Below are 23427 nucleotides of genomic sequence, written 5' to 3' on the forward strand. Positions count from 1 at the left end.
TTGTATGTGCCTGGCACGGATGGCTGCCATAAAGTTGTAGATTGTCTCCCTTCTGGCCTGTTTTTTATCATCTCTCCCCCCCTCCTTCTTTTCTCTTCAATGCAGGTCCAGCTGACTCCTCTTCCCAAGGCTGCATCTTTTTAAAAAAAATATATGTTTTATTAATTTTTTAACATAATCACCTTAATATTCGGTAAACTGTGTTGTCTGGATTTACATTTAAGAAACATTCACTAACAGTTGATTTCTATAATCTATAATCCACATAATAACTTTACTTGATTTCCTCTTTTTCCCATAATATTCTCTTTTACCAACCTTAAGTTAATACAATTCTTGTTATTTTAGTGAATGACAATTAAGTATAAAAGTTTTCTAATATTTCTACAGATAATAATCACATCAATATAATATTCCTTTTCTATCTAGTCATTATAGTTGTCTCATCATAGATCCTGTTTACAGTTCTTGTTTACATTTGTTTTTCCCACAATGTTCAAAATGTTCTTACTGGTTAAGATTTTCTCAATGTTAATTACATTTAAACATTTAAGTCTATTTTTTCTCATATAAGCCAACCCAATATGTTTACCTTTCTTAAGGAATAAATAAGACTAAAAAAAGAAAAAAGAATAATTTTTTTTAAAAATGCTATTTAAAATCCCTATTTCTTAAAAGCTAATACATATTTATTTCCAAAAAAATTCATTCTTTTTTACCATAATTAAAAATATCTTTAATCTTTAAATATTCCATTTAATAAATCTAGTCCTCTAGTCTTTTAACTCTTATTCAAAACATTTTTAATCCATTGTAATTTTCTTAAAGTCAATCACCTTTAGATATCTAAAACATTTTCTTTATATAAGTCATTCCAATTCTTTTATATTACTCATATCAAGAAATAAAATAAAAAGAAAGAAGAAGAAGAAAGTACTATGTTACTTGAGGGGCTCTTTCCTCTTAAAATCAAATTCATATCCAAATTTTTTCTATTTCTTTAACCATATTCGAACAGTGCCTGCCTGCCTTGGAGGAGCTCGACAGTGAACCAACTCTAGAAGAATTAAATGCGGCCCTGGATTCCCTTGCCTCCGGCAAGGCACCCGGGAAAGATAACATCCTTGCTGAAATCCTGAAGTGCTGCAAAGATAGCATCCCCACTGAATTGCACGAAATTTTCTGCCTTTGTTGGAAGGAAGGTGGAGTACCACAGGACATGAAGGATGCAAATATCGTCATACTGTATAAGAACAAAGGCGACAGGTGATTGTAACAACTATCGTGGCATCTCTCTTCTTATTGTTGTAGGGAAGCTGCTTGCCCGTCTTGTACTGAAGAAGCTCCAGGTGCTTGCAGAGAGAGTCTATTCAGAATCACGGTGTGGATTCCGAGCCAACAGATCCACCATTGACATGGTATTTTCCCTTAGACCAGTGGTGGCGAACCTATGGCACATGCATGCCAGAGGCGGCACTCAGAGCCCTCTCTGTGGGCACATGTGCTGTTGCCCCAGCCCCCTCTCCCCCCGTGGCCCCCTCCTCACCAGCAGCCCCCCCAGAGGAGAGTCACCCCTGGGTGGGATCCATGCAGAGCAGCATATCCTAGGACATGGCAGCTGGGCAGCAGGGACAAGACTCTGTCCTCGCACCCCATCGCATGCAAATAATGCTGCAGGGCACGGGCAGAGGGCATGGCCACCATGGTGCTGAAGGGCTGCCTGGGCAATCTGCGGCAGACCATGGAGGCGGTGGGTGGCCCTGCGGGTGGACAGGGCAAAAGGCGGAGTAAAGCGGGTGGGCAGGGTGGTTTTTGGGCACTCAGTCTCTAAAAGATTCACCATCACTGCCTTAGACAGTTGCAGGAGAAATGCAGGGAACAAAGACAGCCACTTTTCGTAGCCTTCATAGATCTTACGAAGACTTTTGACTTGGTTAGTACGGATGGCTTATATAAAATTCTCTTCAAGATTGGATGTCCACCTCAGCTCCTCAACATCATCAGGTCCTTCCATGACAATATGAAGGGCACTATTGTTTTTGATGGCCTAACATCAGATTCCTTTGACATTCGAAGTGGAGTGAAGCAGGGCTGCGTCCTTGTGCCAACTTTATTTGGGGTCTTTTTTGCTGTCATGCTGAAACATGCTTTTGGAACTGCAACAGAGGGTATCTATCTCTGAACCAGATCAGATGGAAAACTCTTTTATCTCTTTAGATTGAGAACAAAGTCTAAAGTCCAGCTGAAATGCCTATGGGATTTCCTCTGACGATGCTGCCGTTACGGCTCACTCTGCCGAACATCTTCAACAACTTATGGACTGTTTTAGTAAGACCTGCCAAGACTTTGATCTAACAATCAGCCTGAAAAAAAAACAAATCATGGTTCAGGATGTGGATCCATCTCCCTGTATTACAATCTCTGCACAGGAATTGGAGGTTATCCATGACTTTGTGTACCTTGGCTCAACTATCTCTGACACTCTCTCTTTAGATACTGAGCTAAATAAACGTATTGGTAAAGCAGCCCCCACATTTTCCAAACTTACAAAAAGAGTATGGATACAAAGATCCAGGTTTATAGAGCCTGCGTCTTGAGCACACTCTTGTACTGCAGTGAGTCTTGGACTTTTCATGTATGGCAGGAGAGAAAGCTGAACACTTTTCATATGCGCTGTCTCCGACGTATTCTCGGTATCACGTGGCATGACAAGCACAGTCCTGGAATGTGCTGGAATCTCTATTGAAACAGCGACGTCTACGCTGGCTTGGGCATGTCATGAGAATGGCTGATGGTCGGATTCCGAAAGATCTCCTGTATGGAGAACTAGTGCAGGGAAAGTGCCCCAGAGGGAGACCTGAACTGCGATATAAGGATATCTGCAAGAGAGACCTAAAGGCCTTGGGAACGGACATTAACAGCTAGGAATCCTTGATCTCTGATCGTTCAGCCTGGAGGCTAAAGACACAGCATGGCCTTCTCCAATTTGAAGAGACACTCGTGCGGCAGGCTGAGGTAAAGAGGCAGTCCCAGAACCAGCAAAATCTAGGGGCTGGACAGGGGACAGATTGTATCTGTCCTCAGTGTGAAAGAGACTGCCAATCTCGAATTGGCCTTTTTAGCTACACCAGATGCTGCCTTAGGACCTCTCTCCAGAGCACGATACCATAGTCTCGAGACTGAAGGATGCCAATGGATTTGAACAGGTGTTTCTTTTTTAAATATTCTCTCTGATAGGCCCCATCGTCTATTTTCTTAATTTTCACTTTTGCCCAATATGTTCTGCTGAATCAAAGAAGCTTTCCATATTCTTGTAGGTGTTACTATAGATATAAAAGGTAAGACAAGTACAATATCTTTGGGAGAGACATTTGCCCATTCATTTTTGTTGAAAATCTTTTTCTTTTTCTCTCCTTCTCTTATCATTTTTTGTCTCTCCACTTCTAGTGTTTTTCCTGGCATCTCTGCAGTCCATTTTGCCCAATCTCTTTTCTTATCCTCAAATTTGTTTTGTGGTGTTAAAGTATAAGTTGTCTTTTCCAAATCCAGTATTTCTTGTAATTTTTTTCCACTTGGGTTAAATCATACTTCTTTGTTTTGTTAGGTTCCACTTTTAAGTCTCTATCCTCAAATTTGTATTCAGTTGTCTGTTTTATCTGTTCCTTCTCTGTTGTTGTTTCCTAGGATTTTTTTTGTTGTTGTTGTAAAGTTAAATTGGAGATGAATTGGTTTATAATTTCAAAGCTATTTTGGATTTCTTTGTGGTTTGAAATCATTGTTATTTGAATTAGTTGCAACATATCACATGTCTCCTCTTGAAAAGTATTTATTTTTTCTTGATAGGTTCTTTCTATAAATCTCTGATTTTTCATGATGACCAAGAATCCAAATTTTCTTTTCTCTGCAAATAGCTTTGGGGTCAGAGTTAAATAGATACTTGTAATCCAGAAAGTTCAAAAAAGTTTTTTTTTTTTGTTCCCTGAAGTTTGTAAGTCTCACTTTGTCTGCAGCCCAGATTGTTTTCTTTTTTGTCACAGCTGTTCTCTATTGTTAGAGCTTTGAAGGTCACAAGTAGAGATTAGTTTTTTCCAGATTTTGCCAAGTCCTGCATGAAAGCCATAGCTGTCGTAGTCTTCATCCACCAATAGATGTCAGCACTGGTTTATTTTTCAAATTTTCAAAATGAACAAATTGCTTTAAAATAGAATCTTAATCATTCAGTAATTTCAAACTTATTCGAATTTAGGTTTTATAGTCATTTCATTTCATTTCAATATATTTTGGTCCTCCATAAAAGATTTAATTCGCCGCTTCCGTTAGTAAAAGGGTGGGGCAAAAATCCCCTTCCTTCACTTTCAGATATTTTTTGCTTCTTGGGATTTTTTTTTTCTTCAGGAAAGTTGATAAGTAGGATAGAGAAAATCAATGTTCTTATCCAGATTCAAATGCACTGTTTACAATCAGCTTACAATAGTGCTTTTGACTTTGGTTGCTTGCAGCTTGGGCTGGACTTTGAAGTTAGGCTAGCCTTTCTCCTGTTGGTTTCTGGAAGGCTTCTCCTGGACGGATCAGGTCAACCGCTGTCTCTCTGACATCCCCGGGACTTCCTTCCTTCTTTGCTCTTCTTTGGGGTGGCTTCTGGCCCATTTAGGGTCCCCTAACAGGAAGAAACTTAGCCGAAGGGCACGGAATCCTGAACCTCTTGACTGCTGCACTGATGCGCAGGACCAGAAGTCCCTCCAAGGCTGCGTCTTTTTTTTCTCTCCCTCTCTCACCAAAATTGCCTCCTTTTATATCCTCTCCTGTCTCCGCCCACTTCCTCCTTTCTCTTCCCAGTGTGCCGGAAGTGCCGATCCTGAGGCCTTTGTCTCACCCCAGGAGTCCTGCAGCTCCTGTGCTCCGCCACTTTAGCTCATTCCTTCTCTCCACTACACTTGTCTAGGCTAGGCAGGGTCGCATACCATCTGCCTGGTGACAATGTATCATCAGTGGTACATGTACCATTGGTTGAAAAGCCCTGATTTAAGCTGTTCTTTTATTTCTGGGTTTCTTTCCTACTATGTAAAAATAGAGAGCTTGAAAGTGGGTGTTATAACAATAACAATATAGGTAAGATACTCTACCTATATTAAGTATATTGATTCATGTTTTCTTTGTCATACTTTTGTTTATATTTTTTCATAGAACATGGCAGCTTTTCAGCTGATGCTGTGTTCTGAGAACACTGGATTTTTTATTTCTAGTTAATGTTGAAGGCCAGATGCTTTTTTAATCTGTATGTATGAAATGTTTAAAAAGTATGTGTATTATATAAATTGTGCTTGTAGAATCATTATGTATTATATTTCAAGGCCGGCATTATGCACTCTAATGTATCTCTATTTTTTATTTTATTTATTAATTTTTTTACAAATAACTCAAGACAGTGAACATATCCTTCATACTTTCCTCTTCCTATTTTCCCCACAACAATAACCCTGTGAGATGAGTTGGGCTGAGAGAAAATGACTGGCCCAAAGTCATCCAGGGCTTTCATGGCCAAGGCAGGATTTGAACTCACCATGTCTTTTTATAGATAGATAGATAGATAGATAGATAGATAGATAGATAGATAGATAGATAGTATTTTTTTTTCATAAACATATGTTAATTTTTCCAATCAACAAGTTGTCTCGAGTTTGCTATGCTAATACATGTTCAATTCCTAATCCTTCATCCTTTCTTCTAGCCAACAATAAAATAGGTCCCAAATTTGATAATAGTGTGTATCTTCTTTATCTTTCAACCTCATAGTTAATCTGTCCATCTCTGCACATTCCAGTATTTTCCTGATTATTTCTTCTTCTGATGGCAATCCTTCATTCTTCCAGTCTTGTGCAAAAATTATTCTCGCTGCTGTGGTGATGTGTAAGATTAAATATGTTAATATTTAATAATAGTTTCTGCTTATTAGTCTTTTCAGGCATAATGCTGAATAAACAAAGTTCAGATTTAAAATCCACTTGTTCACCCAGTATTTTTTCTAACCACATATGTATCTTTCTCCAATAGGCTTTTGCCTTACCACATGTCCACCAAATGTGATAGTACGTGCCTATGTTATGTTTACATTTCGAACATCTATCTGACATATTTTTAAACATTTTTGCTAATCTTGCTGGTGGCAGGTGCCATCTATAAAACATTTTATACAGATTTTCTGTATATGAAGTTGACATTGTTAATTTATAGTTTCTCTCCCATATCATTTGCCATTTTTCTAATTCTATATTATAGCCAAAATTTTTCGCCCATCTTGTCAGTGTTTCTTTCACTTGTTTCTTTCACTTGTTTTCATATCCAAAGTTAACAAAAAGTTATACATTTTCTTAATTAATTTCTCATCTGAGGTTAACAAAATCTTATCAAACACAGTTTGATCCTTATAAAATCCATATATTTTTACATCTTTTTCATATCTACTTTGTCTCTGTAAATGTACCCACCAGGACAAGTTAATTCCCTGATTTTCCAGTTCTTGTTTAGATTTTAATTTCCCATCAATATTTAGAATATTTTCTAATAGATCTTCATCATAACTTTGATCGAGAGCGAGAAATACAAAAGTTACAAGAAAGAGAAAGGTTAGAAAGAGAAGCAAAAGGAAGACTTATAGAGATAAGAAGTATAAAACAAAATAAAAACAAAAAAATAGATCAAGTTAAAAATGGGAGACGTAATTAAGCTCTTTTCTATAAATATTAATGGATTAAATATATCAAGAAAAAGAGTTTAGACGTTTAACAATTTAAGGAAATTGGATGTAGATGTGATGTATCTTTAGGAAAATAGGATTATAGAAAATTACTAGAGAAAGTAAATTTAGAAACATTATACACAATATTAGCATAAAACAAGAAAGGAGGAATTATTATATGTGTCAAAGAAAAATAAAATTAAATAAATATACTTGGATGAAAAGGGGTGAATTTTAATGTTGGAAATAATATTAGAGTAAAAACAGTATATACACTAAATAATATGAGAATATTTGTATGATCACCATGCTTAGATGGAATTCCAGTCGAGTCTTATAAAAAATATGAGTGTTACTACAATGAATAATGTTGGATTCCTAGTAAGTAGTAGAATATGAAAGAAGGAAAATGTAAATAAGAAACAATGGGGCAATAGGACAAATATTTCAAAGAAGAAAGAGGGGGGGAAATGTAAAGAATAGAAGAGTACTGTTACAAACTGCTGTTAACAAAAAATGATATATTACGTATGTATGTGTGAAATGTTTGTTGTGTTTTGTTTTGTTGGTCTAAAATAATAATAATAATAAATATTTAGAATATCTTTATAGGTCCATATTTTTTCAAAGTCTACCAAGTTCAGATGTATAAATGCCTCCATCGTTGATAACCACCCTGGAATTTTAAATATATTTTAGCTTTAATTTTTTCCCATACTGTTGACAAGGCATTTCTTATAAAATGATTTTGAAAGTACTTATGAACTCTGTTTTTCCCGTACCATAAGAAAGCGTGCCACCCCAATTGTAAATCATGTCCCTCTAGATACAACAACCTTTTATTTCTAAGTGTTATCCACTCTTTCACCCATGTTAACACAGATGCTTGGTAATACAACGTCCATTCCGGCAACCCAGAACCTCCATTTTCCTTAGCATCCTGTAATGTTTTTATCTTAATTCTAGCTTTTTTCCCCTGCCAAATAAAATTCAAAATTAATGAATTTAAATCTTGAAAGAATTTTCTCTCAAGTTTTATCGGAATCATTTGAAATAGAAATAAAATTTTCGGCAACACATTCATTTTTACTGTAGCAGTTTTTCCTAATATTGACAGTTGCAGATTTTTCCATCTTTCCAAGTCTAGCTTTATTTACTTCAATAATTTTGTATAATTGTCTTCTTTTATTGATGAACACTTAGCCAAAAGATGAATACCTAAATATTTAACTTTTTTCACTATTTGTACCTCTGTTTTCTCTAGTATTTGCTTTTTTTGTTTATCTGTGAGGTTCTTTACTATTACTTTAGTTTTTTCTTTATTTATTTTTAGTCCTGCCATTTCTCCATACTCTTCCATCTTTCCCCATAATTTAGGAAACATCTCTAAAGGTTCTTCCAAGATAAACACTAAATCATCAGCAAATCATCAGTGTACGTGTGTGTATTCTTTTAATCTGGATGGTTTTTATTATTTTAAAATGTTTTTATTATTTTTAACTGTATTATATGTTTTGAACTGTTAGCCACTCAGAGTCATTGATTGAGATGGGTGGCTAGAAAAATTAAGTTATTTTGCAATGATCTTTTGATAACCCACCCCATATTTTAGTTTAAAATCCTCCTGGTCTGATGAATCAACTGTCATCCAAAGATGTACTTTTCCTTTTTAATGATGAATTTCATCTTTGTAGTGCAGTTCCACCACCTTGAAGGTGAAGTTTGCTTTAGAGTTGAAAAACCCAAACCTTTAGTTTGCACAAATATTGCAAACTCACTTGAAGTCTGTTGCTAAATTCACCATCCTCCTTCCAAACCCTGAAGTTAATTGATAAGGTAGAAGTCATGTCTTGCAGAATAATTAGTATCCATATGGATTAGTTGATATGGATTTTATTCTCCCATTATTTGTATGGCAACCATAGTGGTTAAGATTCTGGATCAGGGAAACTCAGTTTCCAGTTTCTATGCAAATTCAGAAATCCTTTGCAATTCAGAGAAACTTTAGATCAGGGGAAATATTTTGCATAATTTGGAAATAAAAATAAATTATGTACAGGTAATCCCCGAGTTACGAGCATTCACTTAATGTTTATTCAAAGTTACATGATGAGCGCCCCCTAGTGCTTATGATCAAGTCCTGAAATTCTGAATATTGCAGCACCACTGCAGTTGTTCGCCCTTACGAGCAACTGCAGTGGCTCTGCAACATTCGCCCTGGTTATTCCCTCCCTCTCCACCCCTACCCGGGTCTCCCTAGGTACTAGGCCTTCAATACTCACCCCGTGAAGATCGAGATCCTTCGCTTTCTTGGCTGCTCCAGGCCTTCAGTGCATTCACAGAGAATGGAGGCTTAAAGTAACACAAGATCATGCGAGATCAGTAGGGCGAGATCTCACACTACTGATCTCGTGTGCTCTCATGGTACTTTAGGCCTCTGTTCTCTGCAAAAGAGAACAGAATGAAAGCCGGGGGGGGGGACACTTCTATGTATCTCTGGAGGCTGGATTGGAGCTCTGGAGGCCTTTTCCAGGCTGCTACGGCCCAGATCTAAGGCTGGGGGAGGCTTCTGTGTCCCCCATGGCCCGATCCAGGTTCCAGAGGCCTTTTCCAGGCCACTGCAGTCCAGATCTAAGGCAGGGGGAGGCTTCCACACACACCTCCATGGCCTGATCCAGTCTGGAGGCCTTTTCCAGGATGCTGTGGCCCAGATCTAAGGCCAGGGAGGCTTCTGAGACCCCCTGTGGCCTGATCCGGACTCTGGAGGCCTTTTCCAGGGTGCTGCGGCCCATTCTGAGTTTTTTCAGGTTGTTACGGCCCAGATTTGAGGCCAGGGGAGGCTTCTGCGACCCCTTCGTGGCCTGATCCAGGCTCCAGAGGCCTTGACAAGGGTTCTGCAGCCCGGATCTAAGGCCGGGGAAGGCTTTCACACACCCCCATGGCTCCAGGCTCCGGAGGCCTTTACCAGCCCAATCGTTCCCCAGCCTCAAATCTGGGTGGCAGCAGGAACCGTGGTAGAGAGGAGACAGATCTTTTCCAGGTGAATCTGGCATGGCAGGAAGAGAGGGGGAAGCATGTGGTAGGTTAGTGGGTCAGGGAGGCCTTGGGGGCCTGTTCCAGCACTAGGCCCTCCATGGCCTTCCCACCCTGAGATACCTCATATTCACTTAACGAGCCATGTGCGTTTTAATGAGAAAGGGAATGATCTCATACCTTGAACAAGATTCACTCTATGAGTTTTGATTTACGAGTGGAATGGGCAGGCTCCATTACACTCGTAATTCAAGGATTACCTGTACTGTATGGTAAGAGGATAATAATATTTGCAAATCCTTGTCAGGAACAGATCTATGTGAGTCATTGGGGTGAAAATAGAGTTCTGCTGAGGAGAATGGATGTATTAGAACAGAAATCTTTGTCAATCTTAAATGCTACCTTGCACATATTCCAAGATTCCATGTTTTCTTCATAAATATTATAAATTCCTCAAAGGGAAGAAAATGGTAGTTTGAATCTGAAATATAGAAACATTGCATACTCGCTACCAAACGCTATATTTTATTATTTTTATATAAGTATGCTAATTGTGTGTGTGGTATTTGTAGGGTATATTCAGTGACGTACTATTAATAAGGAAATTATCAGATTAGGTTTATTATATCTATAAAGAGAAACTATCTCATGTAAAAAACAAAAATGTCACCCACAAGCACATAACAAAGAGCCCATCTCTTTTGCATGTAAAACATATTGCATGTAAAAAAGGATGGTGGGAGTTTCATCCTGCAATGGCAGTAATGACTTTTTTTTAACCTCCCCCCCCCATATGTCCTGCATTATTCTAAAAGTCAGTGGAGCTGGTGGAGAAAAGCACCTTAAAAGCACAGAAGAGAGCAAGGAAAAACAATGGCTGCTTTTGTTGGGTTCTGTACAGGTTCTGCTTCATAAGAAGTAGAAAAAATGGCAGAATTCACTTGGAGAAGAAATAACGAATATACTTGGGAGTTTAAGCCATTTGGCAGAGCTTCTACACATTTAAGATTAAACTTTAAAACAACATGATAATAGACTCGGTTGAAAAGTTGTAGGTATGATTTCTCAACCAAGAGCCTGAGCAATTATTGGACAAACTTTTGAAGAGAGAATTGAGGACAGCTGAGGCCCAAGCTTTGGAACATGTTGCTTTGCAAACAGCAAAAGCATACTAATAAACCTAGTGTTTCCTAAACCTGGGAAAATCATCCAGAATTGGGTCAAAGTAGGTTTTCTTGGGTAACAACACACAGACCCATCATCTAATCACAACAGGAACATTTAACTCAGTACTTTCTGTTAAGCAGTTAAAAGGATTTTCTGATAAGGAGTTTGGGATAATGAGGGAAAGAGTTTGAGAAGCAGACATAAAGCAATGATTTGCTTTCAAGTGGATTATGAAATAGGAGCTCACTGAAGGAAGCTGAACAATGTTGAAAATCATTAGAACAAAGTAAGCCATGAAAGACTCTTTTAGTATGTAATAACTGCATCTGGCAATTGAATATACACAGAGATGGAAAGTTTTGTCACACTAACTGCTGTACAGGAATGGTTGATGAAATTGACAGGGCTTGTCAATTAGCATAACTAACCTTTAATTAGGGAACGACAGTCTCTACATTGGTGACTGGAAATTTGTTATAGACTTTTTGCTTTAAAATTATAACAATGAACTTATAATTTATAGCTTTGATGATTTAGAATAGATTATAGAAAGAAATTGTCACTTTAGAGATAGAGATGTAATTACTGTGAAGAATATCTGAAGCCACTTTATATCTTTTTGCCTTTTTCTATTTTTAATTATTTTTTCTTTTCTTTTTTTCTTTGCTTTCTTTTCTTTTTTTTCCTTTCTATATTAGTTTGCATTAGTATTTATCTTGTTTAAAAATTAATACAAATTATATATAAAATATTTTTTTAAAAAAAATCATTGGAGCAGAACCAAGAATGAGATTTCCTAAACCGTAAATAATAAGGTCTAGACCAGGGTAGGCAACTTTGGCTCTTTTATGCTGGCTCAGGAATTCTGGGAGTTGAAGTCCACGAGTCATAAAAGAGCCAGGGTTGCCTATCCCTGGTCTAGACTCTCACAACTGAAATAAACTATTGTTATGGCTTAGCACTATGTGTGAATCTTGCCCGTGAGATTTCTTCATTCAATCTGTTAGTATTTCTAGATCAGCCAATATTGGTTAGGTGCTGCTACTGGGACTGGGCACTGCCAGAATGTATTGTAAACCAATAACCAAATAAGACTTATGTATATTAGGGCAATTTCTCTTTCTTATGTGCTGTGCATTTATCTGTATCAGAAAATCAGATACATTTGCACTCTGACATAAATAATACATTTTTCACTTTTCATACTGAAAATAAGTGAGTACAAGTATATTTGAACACTCTTTTTACATCTATACATGTTTAATTTTATTTTTAATCTAATTTCTTGCATAATATTTACATGATGTGGTTTCAGAATAAATACGTTGAGTGGTTTTTGAGTTTTGTGCTATTTCATAACAAAATAAAAATAATAGTAATTTATGAAACATATGTGAAATTATTCTGGGTCCTATTGAAAAAGTGATGCTTTTGCTAAAATTTTCATGGCTATGGTGCTGTTCACCTTGTTGGCAAGAGCATCAGGTGTTTGGAGCTCAGCAAAAACAATTCTAACAACTTACACTGCTTACTTCTAATAATGGCCTTATGCAGCACCTTAAGGATGGTAGTGAAAAGGTTGGATAAAAAATGCAAACCTGTGTAAAAATCTGATCTTGCCTGGTGAGGAATAGGCTTGGAGCTACCCGGACCTGCTGTAAATCTCTGCTCCGGCATGAATCACAAAGTAACTTTGAATAAATGGCTTCTTTCAGCCTTAGTTCTTATCCAGTCTGTCACATGAGTAGAAGTTTTACTTGGTAGAGATGTACAAAATAATGTAGCTCTGGAGCATTCAGTTTCCTTTCCTCATTCCTTATTCCCCAACAAAGTATCAGTACATTTTTAACTTTCATGAAGTAGATAACCTGAAATTAGCGTTCTTAGGACTTAGAAACACACATTTGCATACATTGGTTTGTGCATACAGCAGTGTCTGTTTTTTGGTTGATTATGGATTGCTGTTTATTATATTTAGTTATCTTATTCCTGAGGTTCTTTGTTGTGCTTATTAAAATAGAACTCCTCTTTTTGTTTTATTCTAACATTGGAGTTTATTCTAAATACATCTGAGCAAAGCCACCTTGGTTTAAAGGGGGAACCAGGAGCCATTTGTTAAAATATTTAGAACTGGCAACAGGAGGGCTCTTGTTTTGCCTCATTCAGATTTCAGTCAAACATGGAGAAAGAAGAGGCATCTCCCTGATCCTTCTATCATGAGGCCACAGTAAGATATCATCCATTGGCATAGGATCATCAGTGCCCTGATGATACCCAAGTTTACATCTTGACTCCTAACTGAAGAAGAAATGCAGTCAAAAAGATACTTTGCGGGTTTGAATTGGAAAGAAAAGGTTGAGACTCAATCTTAGCAAAGGAGAGTGGTTTTGGGGAGGAATTGCTGGGGGTGAATTGGGGAACATTCTTTAACACTTGATAAGAGTGGCAGAGGAGAGAAACACTATGTGTTTATGTGTATGAAAGTGTTATAATATTTGTAGTGTGTGTGTGTTTTGTAGTGTGTAGAGAGGTTGCAGTTGAATATCTTGTCGTCTCTGATAAACCTCAAGCTGATCAACGTCAAGGCGCATGGTTTCCCTTGATAAGGAAAACTGAGTTCTTTGAGCTTGGTTCTGAGGATGGTGATGCCATTGGTGGGAGAGCAGACCATAGAATTAAGTGGTATTGGGCAAGGGGAGATATGGTGAGAAACAAAAGTGGGCCACCTTCAGAAATTGCAAAACCGTTGTCTCATAACAGTTCCATGTTCCAGCTACCTGACTTTAGCCCCATTGCTGGCCTCCAGCTGCTTCCACTAAATTCCAAGTCAGTCTGTAATAGGCCTTTCTCATCAATGATTTGATCATTAATGAGATGACAGACTTGGCATATATAGGTAGTCCTTGACTTACAACAGTTCATTTAGTGACCGTTCAAAGTTGCAGTGGCACTGAAAAAAGTGACTTATGACATTTTCACGTTACCATTGCAGCATCCCCATGGTCACGTGATTTACATCTGGATGCTTGACAACTGGTTCATATTTATGACAGTTGCAGTATCCCAGAATCATGTGATCACCTTTTGTGCTCTTCTGACAAGCAAAATCAGTGGGGAAGCCAGATTCACTTAACAGCCGTATTACTAATTTAATAACTGCAGTGATTCATTTAACAAACGTGGCAAGAAAAGTCATAAAATGGGGCAAAACTCACAACAAATTTCTAAGTAACATAAATTTTGGCCTCAGTTGTGGTTGTAAGTCAAGTCTGTATTACTGAGACCTATGTGGATTCTAAAATAGAAGTTGCTCTTTCCGAAATTTTCCCAGTTGAGTCACAATTGAGCCATGGTGATACAGTGGTTAGAATGCAGTGTTGCAGACTAACTCTGCCCACAGCAGAAGATTGATCCTGATGGACTCAAACCTGACTTGGCCTTTCATTCTTCTGAGGTCAGTAAAATGAGGACTCAGATGGTTAGGTATGTGATTAAAGCACTATGGAGTGGTATATAAGTGCTACTGCTATTGCTATTGCATTGTGACAAGAGTGGGAGTAATTCATTAGAGAAATTCATAATTTCTTACAACTTTCAGGGACCCTACCCCACAGATCATCAGTTGTTCATTAAGTTGGGCTATAGAGGTCAGTTGGGGCTGTTATTATAGTGCCACACCCCCCCCCCCACAGCGGCCTCTCAGCTTACACTCCTTTCACTCTATTTCTGGATTTGGCAGGTGGTTCTGGGACACTTTAAGCTGCCTTATCTTGAAATGGGGTTTGAGGTGGCTCTATAGTTTATGGCTTCCATGACAGCTATGAGCCTTTCCCAGGTTATTCAAAAGTTCATTCAAAGTGCTAGTGTCTCAGATTACCAGAGACATGCTTAGATGACTCTGTTGTTGTCTTATCCTCTTTTATGCCCAGGCTTTGTATATTTGTCTTCATATGTTTTTTTAAAAAGTGGATTTTTTATATTTGTCTAATTGTTGTTTTACTTGATTGCTGATTGTGTTTTTTCAGAATGTATGACTTTGATTTACATAACTGTTAATATTGCACATTTTTGGATTTAATTTATTCAAATGTATTTTTAACCCAAATTATATTTTGGGTAATGATATACTGCTCAGTGTTAGTTAACTGAAGCACCTTAAGTGCTGCAAATCAGTCTAACCATTGGTCAATCTCCCCACTCAGGAAAAGGTAGAAATAGTTTTACCACCTACTCCATATAGAATGCTTTCTACCTGAGGGAGCAATTATTCCCAGACACCCTGGAACTCAGATAAAGGGGAAGGAGATAGGCCTGGTTAAAAGAGGAAAAGTAGCCTTGGAAAGCTCAAGCGGTTAATAGAATAGAGATCAGTATATGTTGTTTTCACAATTTAAAGCAGGAATGGATAATTTTACTTTCTAGATGTGATGTTCAACACATAGAGAACAATTTCTTGGCCAGTTTAGAGTATTATTTTCCAGTTGCTAGGGCTGCATCAGACGGAAGACATTTTTTTAAAATGGATGTTGCAAAATATTCTGGTTCATAATTTTTCACAAAGCCAGTCTTGAATTCTGAGAGTCATAATCTCAATACATCTGGAGAACACCAAATTGGGTAATACCGGTTAGTAGTAGAAGAGGAAGATACGATGCCTTTTTTTCAGACTTATTCTAAAGGAACTTAAAAATATTCATGTATGTAACTGTTTCTAAATTCCAGAATAATTCTTCTTAATCAAGACAATTAAAGAACTTCCTAAGCGGAGCTTGACAAGATATGCTATAATGTCATTAGATTTGATAGATTGACTATGCACTATGCACTATGACTAATTTTTTAACTTTGGCAGCCACATAGATTTTTTTCCATGGCAACCTATTCTTTCAGGAATATCCTAAGAAGATCAAGCTATATATTTAGAGATTATTGTTGCATTTTTACTAATGTGTAAAAGCATGTGTAAAGCTGCAACACTTCATCTTGGAAGGAGCAAAACAATGGATGATCATATCCCTGAGCATTCTCACATTAAATATGCAAAATATTTGCACTTTCCCTCCTGTTTTATTCACTTAAAATCTGACTCAGTAGATTAAGTCAAGTTTAGCTGAGAAATGTAAGAAAAAGAGAGATTTCAGAAACATTTAATAATTTTGTCAAAATGTTTGTGGCTACAATACTGTCACTTTTAAGAATAATCAGGGCTTCTTAATCATGCCAACATATGATCTTTTGAAAATATCTTCTAAGGCAAATCTTGATCGAATTAATGGGATTAAATAAACCATTTCAGAACAGATTATTTCATTATTATGCTGTTTAGCAAGTGAAATCTGTTAGAGAATTGTAATTTCTCTATTGGTGAAAAATAAATCAGAAGCTCTCACAGTTGACTGCATTTAGCTGATTCAAAATAACTTCTTTATATCAAAATATTTACAATACCATATATTCTTCTTTACAGCAACATAGCTCAATTGAAGACTTCTTACAGAGAGATACAGAGACAGACCTGAGACTGGAAATCCAGCTCCTAACTCAATACCCTTTTGCACAGACTTAGTAGCACTTTCTTCACATTGGCTGACTGAGTTACCACATGACTCTTCCTGCTCATGAATATTCCAATACTCCTCCCTTCATGACAGGAAGAGACATCAGACCTATTGACTTAACACATTCTCCATAGTGAACACTACCCAATGGTTTAGTCATCATGTCTGCCAAATTATCCTCAGAAGAACAATGATGTAAACTAATCAATTTTCCTTTTACAGCTTCCCATACTTAATGTCTACATGTTTACTTCTGTTCTTCACCCTGTCACCAGTTGCCATTTTTATACAGGCAGCATTGTCTGCAAATACTTTTACAGATTCTTTTACATTAATATTTAAATCTTGCAACAACTGTACATACCATGTTACTTCAGAACACAATTCAGATAAAGCAATAAACTCTGCTTCCACTGTTGAAATAGCAACAGTTGTTTGTTTTCTGGACTTCCATCCAATCAGAATCCCTCCAAACAATATTATAATCCCAGAATTTGATTTCCTTGTGTTTATATCATTTGCATAGTCACTATCAACATAACACTTTAATTTCAATTCCTCAGTAATCTGTAGTTGAAGACCCAAATTTATAGTTCCCTTTAAATATCTGAGAAGCCTTTTTACACCCATCCAACGTAACTTTGTAGGTGCAGCAGTAAAACGACTCAAAATGCTTACTGCGCAAGCTATGTCTGGTCTGGACCACTGTGATAGATATAACAAACTCCCTATTGCCGAGTGATATATCTCTTGATCACAGGTTTCACCTTTGTCCGCACTTAAACTATTATAAAAATCCGCATTCATGAGTGTGGGAGCAGTATTGCAATCTTTCATATTATATTTCTCCACTAACTGCTCAATTTTTCTCCTTTGAGAATATAACCACCTTTTTCATTTTTCTGTATCTCTACACCAAGATAATTTTTTATTTCTCCCAAATTCTTTAATTCAAATTTCTTTTCTAATTTATCAGCAAATTCTTTGACTTGTGTTGCATCCTTTGCGATGAAGCAAAGATCATCCACAAACGATAACAGTAGACAATTCTCTCCTTGTAACTGTCCAATATATATACAATTATCAGCTTTGCAACTTTTAAATCCAAGATCCTTTAAAGCAGTATCTAAACAGATATTCCAGTTTCTGGCTGACTGCTTCAGCCCATAAATAGCCTTATTTAATTTATATACCATAGTTAGGTTTTGCAATTTCATATCCTGGTGCTTGGATCATATAAATTTCTTCCTCTAACTCAGCATTGAGGAATGCAGTTGTAATATCAAAGTGCCAGATTTTATGCTTATATGCCGCTGCCAACGCCAGTGCTAATCTTATACTCTCACTTTTCACAGTAGGCGCAAATACTTCATCATAGTGCACATTCTTTAATTGTGAAAAACCTTGTGCCACTAACCTGGCCTTATACTGTATATCATTATTTGACAATACCTTTTTCTTATATACCCACTTACAACCCACAGCTTTGGTTCCCTGTGGATTTCATCTCTTTATCCATGGCCTCCTTCCATCTTTCTTGTTCAGCTATTGGAAATGCCAACACTTCTTTATAACTTCTTGGCTCATACCACACATTGCAAACCTTTACCTTGCTGGCAGAATACCTGTCAGGCAGAATTCCTTTGTTACATCGCTCTGGCCTACGTGGTATTAACTGCTCCTGTGTCTCAATTCTTTCTGGTTTCATGTCTTGTTCAGCCTCTCCTCCCTGAACATTGACATCTTCAATAATCATTTTTTATCACTAGATGAGTTGTCATTAAGTAAATCACCGTCATTAAGTGAGACATGCCAAGAATTTGCATTAATTCTGTCCCAATTTTGTTCTGCAAAATTAGCAGACCTTGAAATTACAATTCTTTTACTTCCATCGCTAAAGTGATATCCTTTTGACCCAGGTTCATAGCCCCCAAACCTGAGCTTTCTTGCCTTTTGCTGTCCCTTTCTTCTGATTGCTTTTGGAATATATACCCATGCAGTACTTCCAAAAATTCTCAAATGTGCCACTGATGGCTTTCTCCCATATAGAATGGCATATGGAGTATTAATAATGGAGGAACTCCACAGCCTGTTAACTATATAATTGGCAGTCAATAATCTAAAACTAATCAAGGAGAGAAGCAACCTAGAACTAAGGAGAAACCTCCTGACAGTGAGAACAATTAATCAGTGGAACAGCCTGTCTCCAGAAGCAGTAAATGCTCCAACACTGGAAGTTTTTAAGAAGAGACTGGACAGCCATTTGTCCGAAATGGTGTAGAGTTTCCTGCCTGAGCAGGGGGTTGGACTAGATGACCTCCAAGGTCCCTTCCAACTTTACTACTATTACTAATATAGCTTCTCCCCAATATGACCTGCTCATACCAGAATCCTCCAATAATGAATCTTTCATTGTTTGCAAAACACCATTCCTTCTTTCAGCTACAGCGTTCTCTGCTGCTGTGTAAGGATTTGTACGTCTGTGTCTTATCCCCAACTGCCCCAACCATTGCTGGAATTTTGTTGACATAAATTCAGTACCTCTGTCAGTTTGCAACTGACACACTTGTTGTCTGTACCTTCTCTCTACAAAACTTACCCACTGTTTGAATTGTTGTAGCACCTCTGTCTTACCTCTAAGCAAGTAGCAAAATGAATACCTGCTATAATCATCAACAATTATCAGTGCATATTTTGCTCCTCCCAAACTGGCTTGCATAGGTCCCACCAGATCTGCATGGACCAGCTCTAGAGCTCTTTTTATTTGTCTTGTGCTACATTTACTAACTGGGAATGCCTTTGACTTTGATGTTTTGCATATTGCACAGTCCAAATATGTTTTGCATCCCTTCAAATTTAGCCCTTCTGCAAAATCTTGCATTTGCTGCAAAACTTTAAAGCTTGCATGTCCAAGTCTTCTCTGTAGAAGATGAACACATAAATCATGCTCTGCAACATTCTTAAATATATGGGAACATCGAACCTTTTGTCCCTGCAATACATATAGATTATCTTCCTTTATGCCTTCTGCACAAATATTCCCATTTCTTTTGATGAGATACTTCCCATTTACAAAAATGACCTTAAACCTTGTTTGTCTAAATTAGACACACTTAACAAATTATGTTCCATTTCAGGTACACAAAGCACATTGGTAAACTTTGATTCCAAATATGGAATTTTTACATCACCTCTTCTGATGACTTTTGCTTTCTGGCCATTTGCCAAAGCCACAGTTTCTTGTGCTACTGGAACAAACCTGCAAAATAATTCAGAGTCATTAACAATTGTTTGACTTGCCCCACTATCTATTAACCACTTGTCTCTGTATTTTGCTAAGCAAACTTTTGCAACAACAAAATGTTCCATTTGCAAATCAGTCCTTTTTGGTTGCACAGTTGTCCTTTGCTGCAAATTGTTCCTTTGCAAACAGTTCCTTTTCAGATGGTTGTTTGTTCCACAAATGTAGCAATTCTTTTCTTGCTTAGCTCTCCTCCTGCAAAATGTTTCTTCTTCGGAGACTTGCAGTCTGGACCCCCTCCTCAGGAATTTCACCTCCTCCTGGCTGCTTCTAAAATGGCGCTTTTTTCTTCATTAAGCAAACATGTCTTTAAAGCCTCAAAATTTAGTTCTTGCTCTTCTTTACATTCAAATATGGCAGAAACTGTGTCCAAGATTTTATCTAAACTGTTCAACACCAATAAAACCTTCTGGGATTCAGGGAATTTAATCCCACGTTGTTCTAAGTCCAAAAATAAACTTTGCATTTTATTTAAATGCTGTTCCACAGATTCACCTGATTGCAAACAGGCCCTGTGAAGTTTTCTTGACAATTGCACTATATTGCATGCAGAAACATTCACGTGCACAGCTCTCAACTTCAACCAAATCTTCTTTGCAGTCTTTAAATTTGCAACATTTAGAAATTGTTCATCATCTAAATTCAAGATGAGATAAGCCATTGCTTGATCATGACTGTTCTGATCAGCACCTGCAAACACTTGTGGTGGATTTTCTACAATATACCACAGCTCTTTTGCTTTGAGCAAACATTCCATTTTAGCAGCCCACACAATGTAATTCTTCCAGCCCAAATGAGGCACACAGTTTTCCTTAAATTCCATTGCAGCCATTCTGCTAATTCTGCCTTGTTCTTATACTTTCTAAACACATGCAATTTCTTCCAGCTTTAAATTACAATGCAGTCCTTAGTAATCTCTGGGCCCATAACCTGTTAGAGAATTTTAATTTCTCTATTGGTGAAAAAGAAATCAGAAGCTCTCACAGTTGACTGCATTTAGCTGATTCAAAATAACTTATTTATATTTATATTAAAATATTTACAATACCATATATTCTTCTTTACAGCAACATAGCTCAAATGAAGACTTCTTACAGAGAGATACAGAGACAAACCTGAGACTGGAAATCCAGCTCCTAACTCAATACCCTTTTGCACAGACTCAGTAGTACTTTCTTCACATTGGCTGACTGAGTTACCACATGACTCTTCCTGCTCATGAATATTCCAACAAAATCTCTGTTGTGGAATGTTGAAAATTGTAGTAATGTAGACAAATCTGATCTCATGCAACTTCAGATGCAAAATTGGTTATGTGATTTATCTCTTCATAGAACAACTTTTAAAATGCTAATACTCTCTTACATGTACTGTTATACTATAGCAGTGGTGGTGAACCTATGGCATGGGTGCTAGAGGCGACACTCAGAGCCCTCTCTGTGGGCACTCGTGCCGTCTCCCCAGTCCTAAGCCTTCAGCTGGGTTTTATAAAACCTTTTCGCTTTAGGCCTCCATCATCATGTGCAAAAAAAAAAGTTCAATCAGTCAATTTCAACTTCTCGCAGAAAAAAAAAAAGATCTTGCAAAGTTGGAATTGATTGATTGAACTTTTTAGTCCCACCCAGTCTGCCGTTACCACTGCAGCCACGCCCATCCAATGGGCTACAACCACCCAATGGGCCACACTCACCCGGCACCCGACGATGCATAAGTGGGTTTTGGGTTGCAGTTTGGGCACTCGGTCTCTAAAAGGTTCACCATTACTGTACTATAGTTACTATTTTGTAAATGTTTCCTTGTGACAGGGCTTTTTTTCTCATAGAACGCCCAGAACGGAGTTCCAGCACCTTTTTTGGATGGAACCTTGTAGGGTAGGCAAGGCGGGTTGTAAGATGTGTGTGAGTTCCGGCATCTTTTTTTTTTTTTTTAGAAAAAAGCACTGCCTTGTGACAATGTGTTTAGGCATAAATCCACACTCAAAGGATTAAAAAGGAAGCATATTATTTTTATGTTCTTGTTCTGATTATTATGATTTAAGATTCATATCATTCTATCAATGTGAATCTCCAAAGTGCCTATATTCATCTGAGCTCTGATTTGCACAGATAGGCAGGTTTAATGAAGAATATGGAATGGAAAACTTATTGCAAAATCTTCCATTATTATATTGTCTGTATTTCAATGCCTCAAAAATGAGACCATCTTTCCTCTCACTAACTACTCAGCCTATTTCATGATAAGGATGTCATTGAGTTTCTTTCCCTTCCCTCTATGAGTTCTAGTTGATTCCTATGCAATGGGTGACATTTCATTTTGAAATAAATTGAACCTTTTTTCCAAAGGCTGAATAATATTTGTCCCCCCTGCTTTCCTATATTATTCAAAGGCAAAGGAGCCTCAGGCTACATTTCTGACTGTTAGCCATACAGGAATGTCATATTATCCCCAACAATTAGTGAAACAGTGACATCCCTGAAATACATTTATAAATGGATTTGGCCTGCTCATTTTTTCTTTGGGATTTTCTCTGAGAGAACCAATACAGAATGCTATGTGGAGGGCTTTTATTCCGGCTAGTCTTATGCAAATATTGAAAATACATTAACATAATTACCTGTTTTTTGTCATATACAATAATTTGTTTTTCATCTTTTTTCTCCCTAGGAAATATGTCCTTAAGAAAATTTCAGCAAATGGCTCTCTTTATGGGTGTTCAGTGTATTGCAGCAGGTGCTTTTACATATTACTACATACAAAGTAAGTTCCATCATAATTAACAATTTGAAATTGATTTATAAAAGGAGTGTCTGTGCATTAACTTGATAAATTGAACTGTACCCTTTTAAACTATAAGTATAGGATCCTTGCTCATTTCTCCATGCTCAAAATTTTTTACAAACAGAAAGCCAGCATAGTGGACAAAGAATTGAACTATCATTTATCCTTGGAAATATGATTTTCTATTTGTAGTAAGATTTTAAATGGGGAGATTTTAAAAATAATATCCCTACCTATTCTTATGAGGATCAATCAAATATTGTGTGTTTCTCTACTTAGAATCCTCTTTTATACTATCCAGCCAAAACCATTTCTGATTTTACTAATAGTTAGAGGATTTTGACCTTCAAATATTTTATTTATTTATTAAATTTATATGTCATCCATCTTGCCATCAGGCAACTCTTAGTGGCGTGCAATAAAATAAAAACAATATAAAATATTAAAATGATAAGTATGAGCATTAAAGTTAGCAAAGATGCAAACAGATTGGAGGCAAAACTTCCTCAGTCCACTAACCAGCTCCAATATGTAATGTCCCCCATCAGGACCCTAAGCTAATTGGCAGAGCCAGGTTTTATGACTCTCCTGGAAGGCCAAAGGGGGGGGGGAACTGAGCTCACCTTGGGGGCACAACGTTCCAGAGGGCAGAAGACATGGCAGAAAAGGTTCTCCTGGACCTGCCAGTTGGAATTCCTTGACCGATGGGGTCCAGAATACCCTCCTTTTGCTGGCGCAGGTAAGGCAGGCCAATCCCATTGGGGTGAAACAATTCCTAATTTTAAAAGCACTTCATTGATGAGGTTGTATTGATATTAAATTTGATTACAGCCGCCAGGCTGTTAGTAGGACAA

The 23427-nt window shown here is 37.3% G+C and overlaps 1 protein-coding gene across 1 annotated transcript in view; it reads left to right on the forward strand.

Annotated features, from left to right (window-relative positions):
• The first annotated feature begins 956 nt into the window (after positions 1-956).
• Positions 957-23427, forward strand: part of LOC120305227 (cytochrome c oxidase assembly factor 1 homolog) — a 39376-nt gene continuing 16905 nt past the window's right edge. The window contains exons 1-2 of the mRNA XM_039336690.1: positions 957-1266; positions 22460-22552. Of these exons, the coding sequence (XP_039192624.1) occupies positions 1227-1266; positions 22460-22552 (133 nt within the window). The 5' untranslated portion in view covers positions 957-1226. The remainder of the gene's footprint in view (positions 1267-22459; positions 22553-23427) is intronic.

The sequence above is a fragment of the Crotalus tigris genome, unplaced genomic scaffold (genome assembly GCF_016545835.1).
Source record: "Crotalus tigris isolate CLP2741 ecotype Arizona unplaced genomic scaffold, ASM1654583v1 scf7180000017666.379230911805:20528666, whole genome shotgun sequence".
In the NCBI taxonomy this organism is placed as follows: Eukaryota; Metazoa; Chordata; class Lepidosauria; order Squamata; family Viperidae; genus Crotalus; species Crotalus tigris.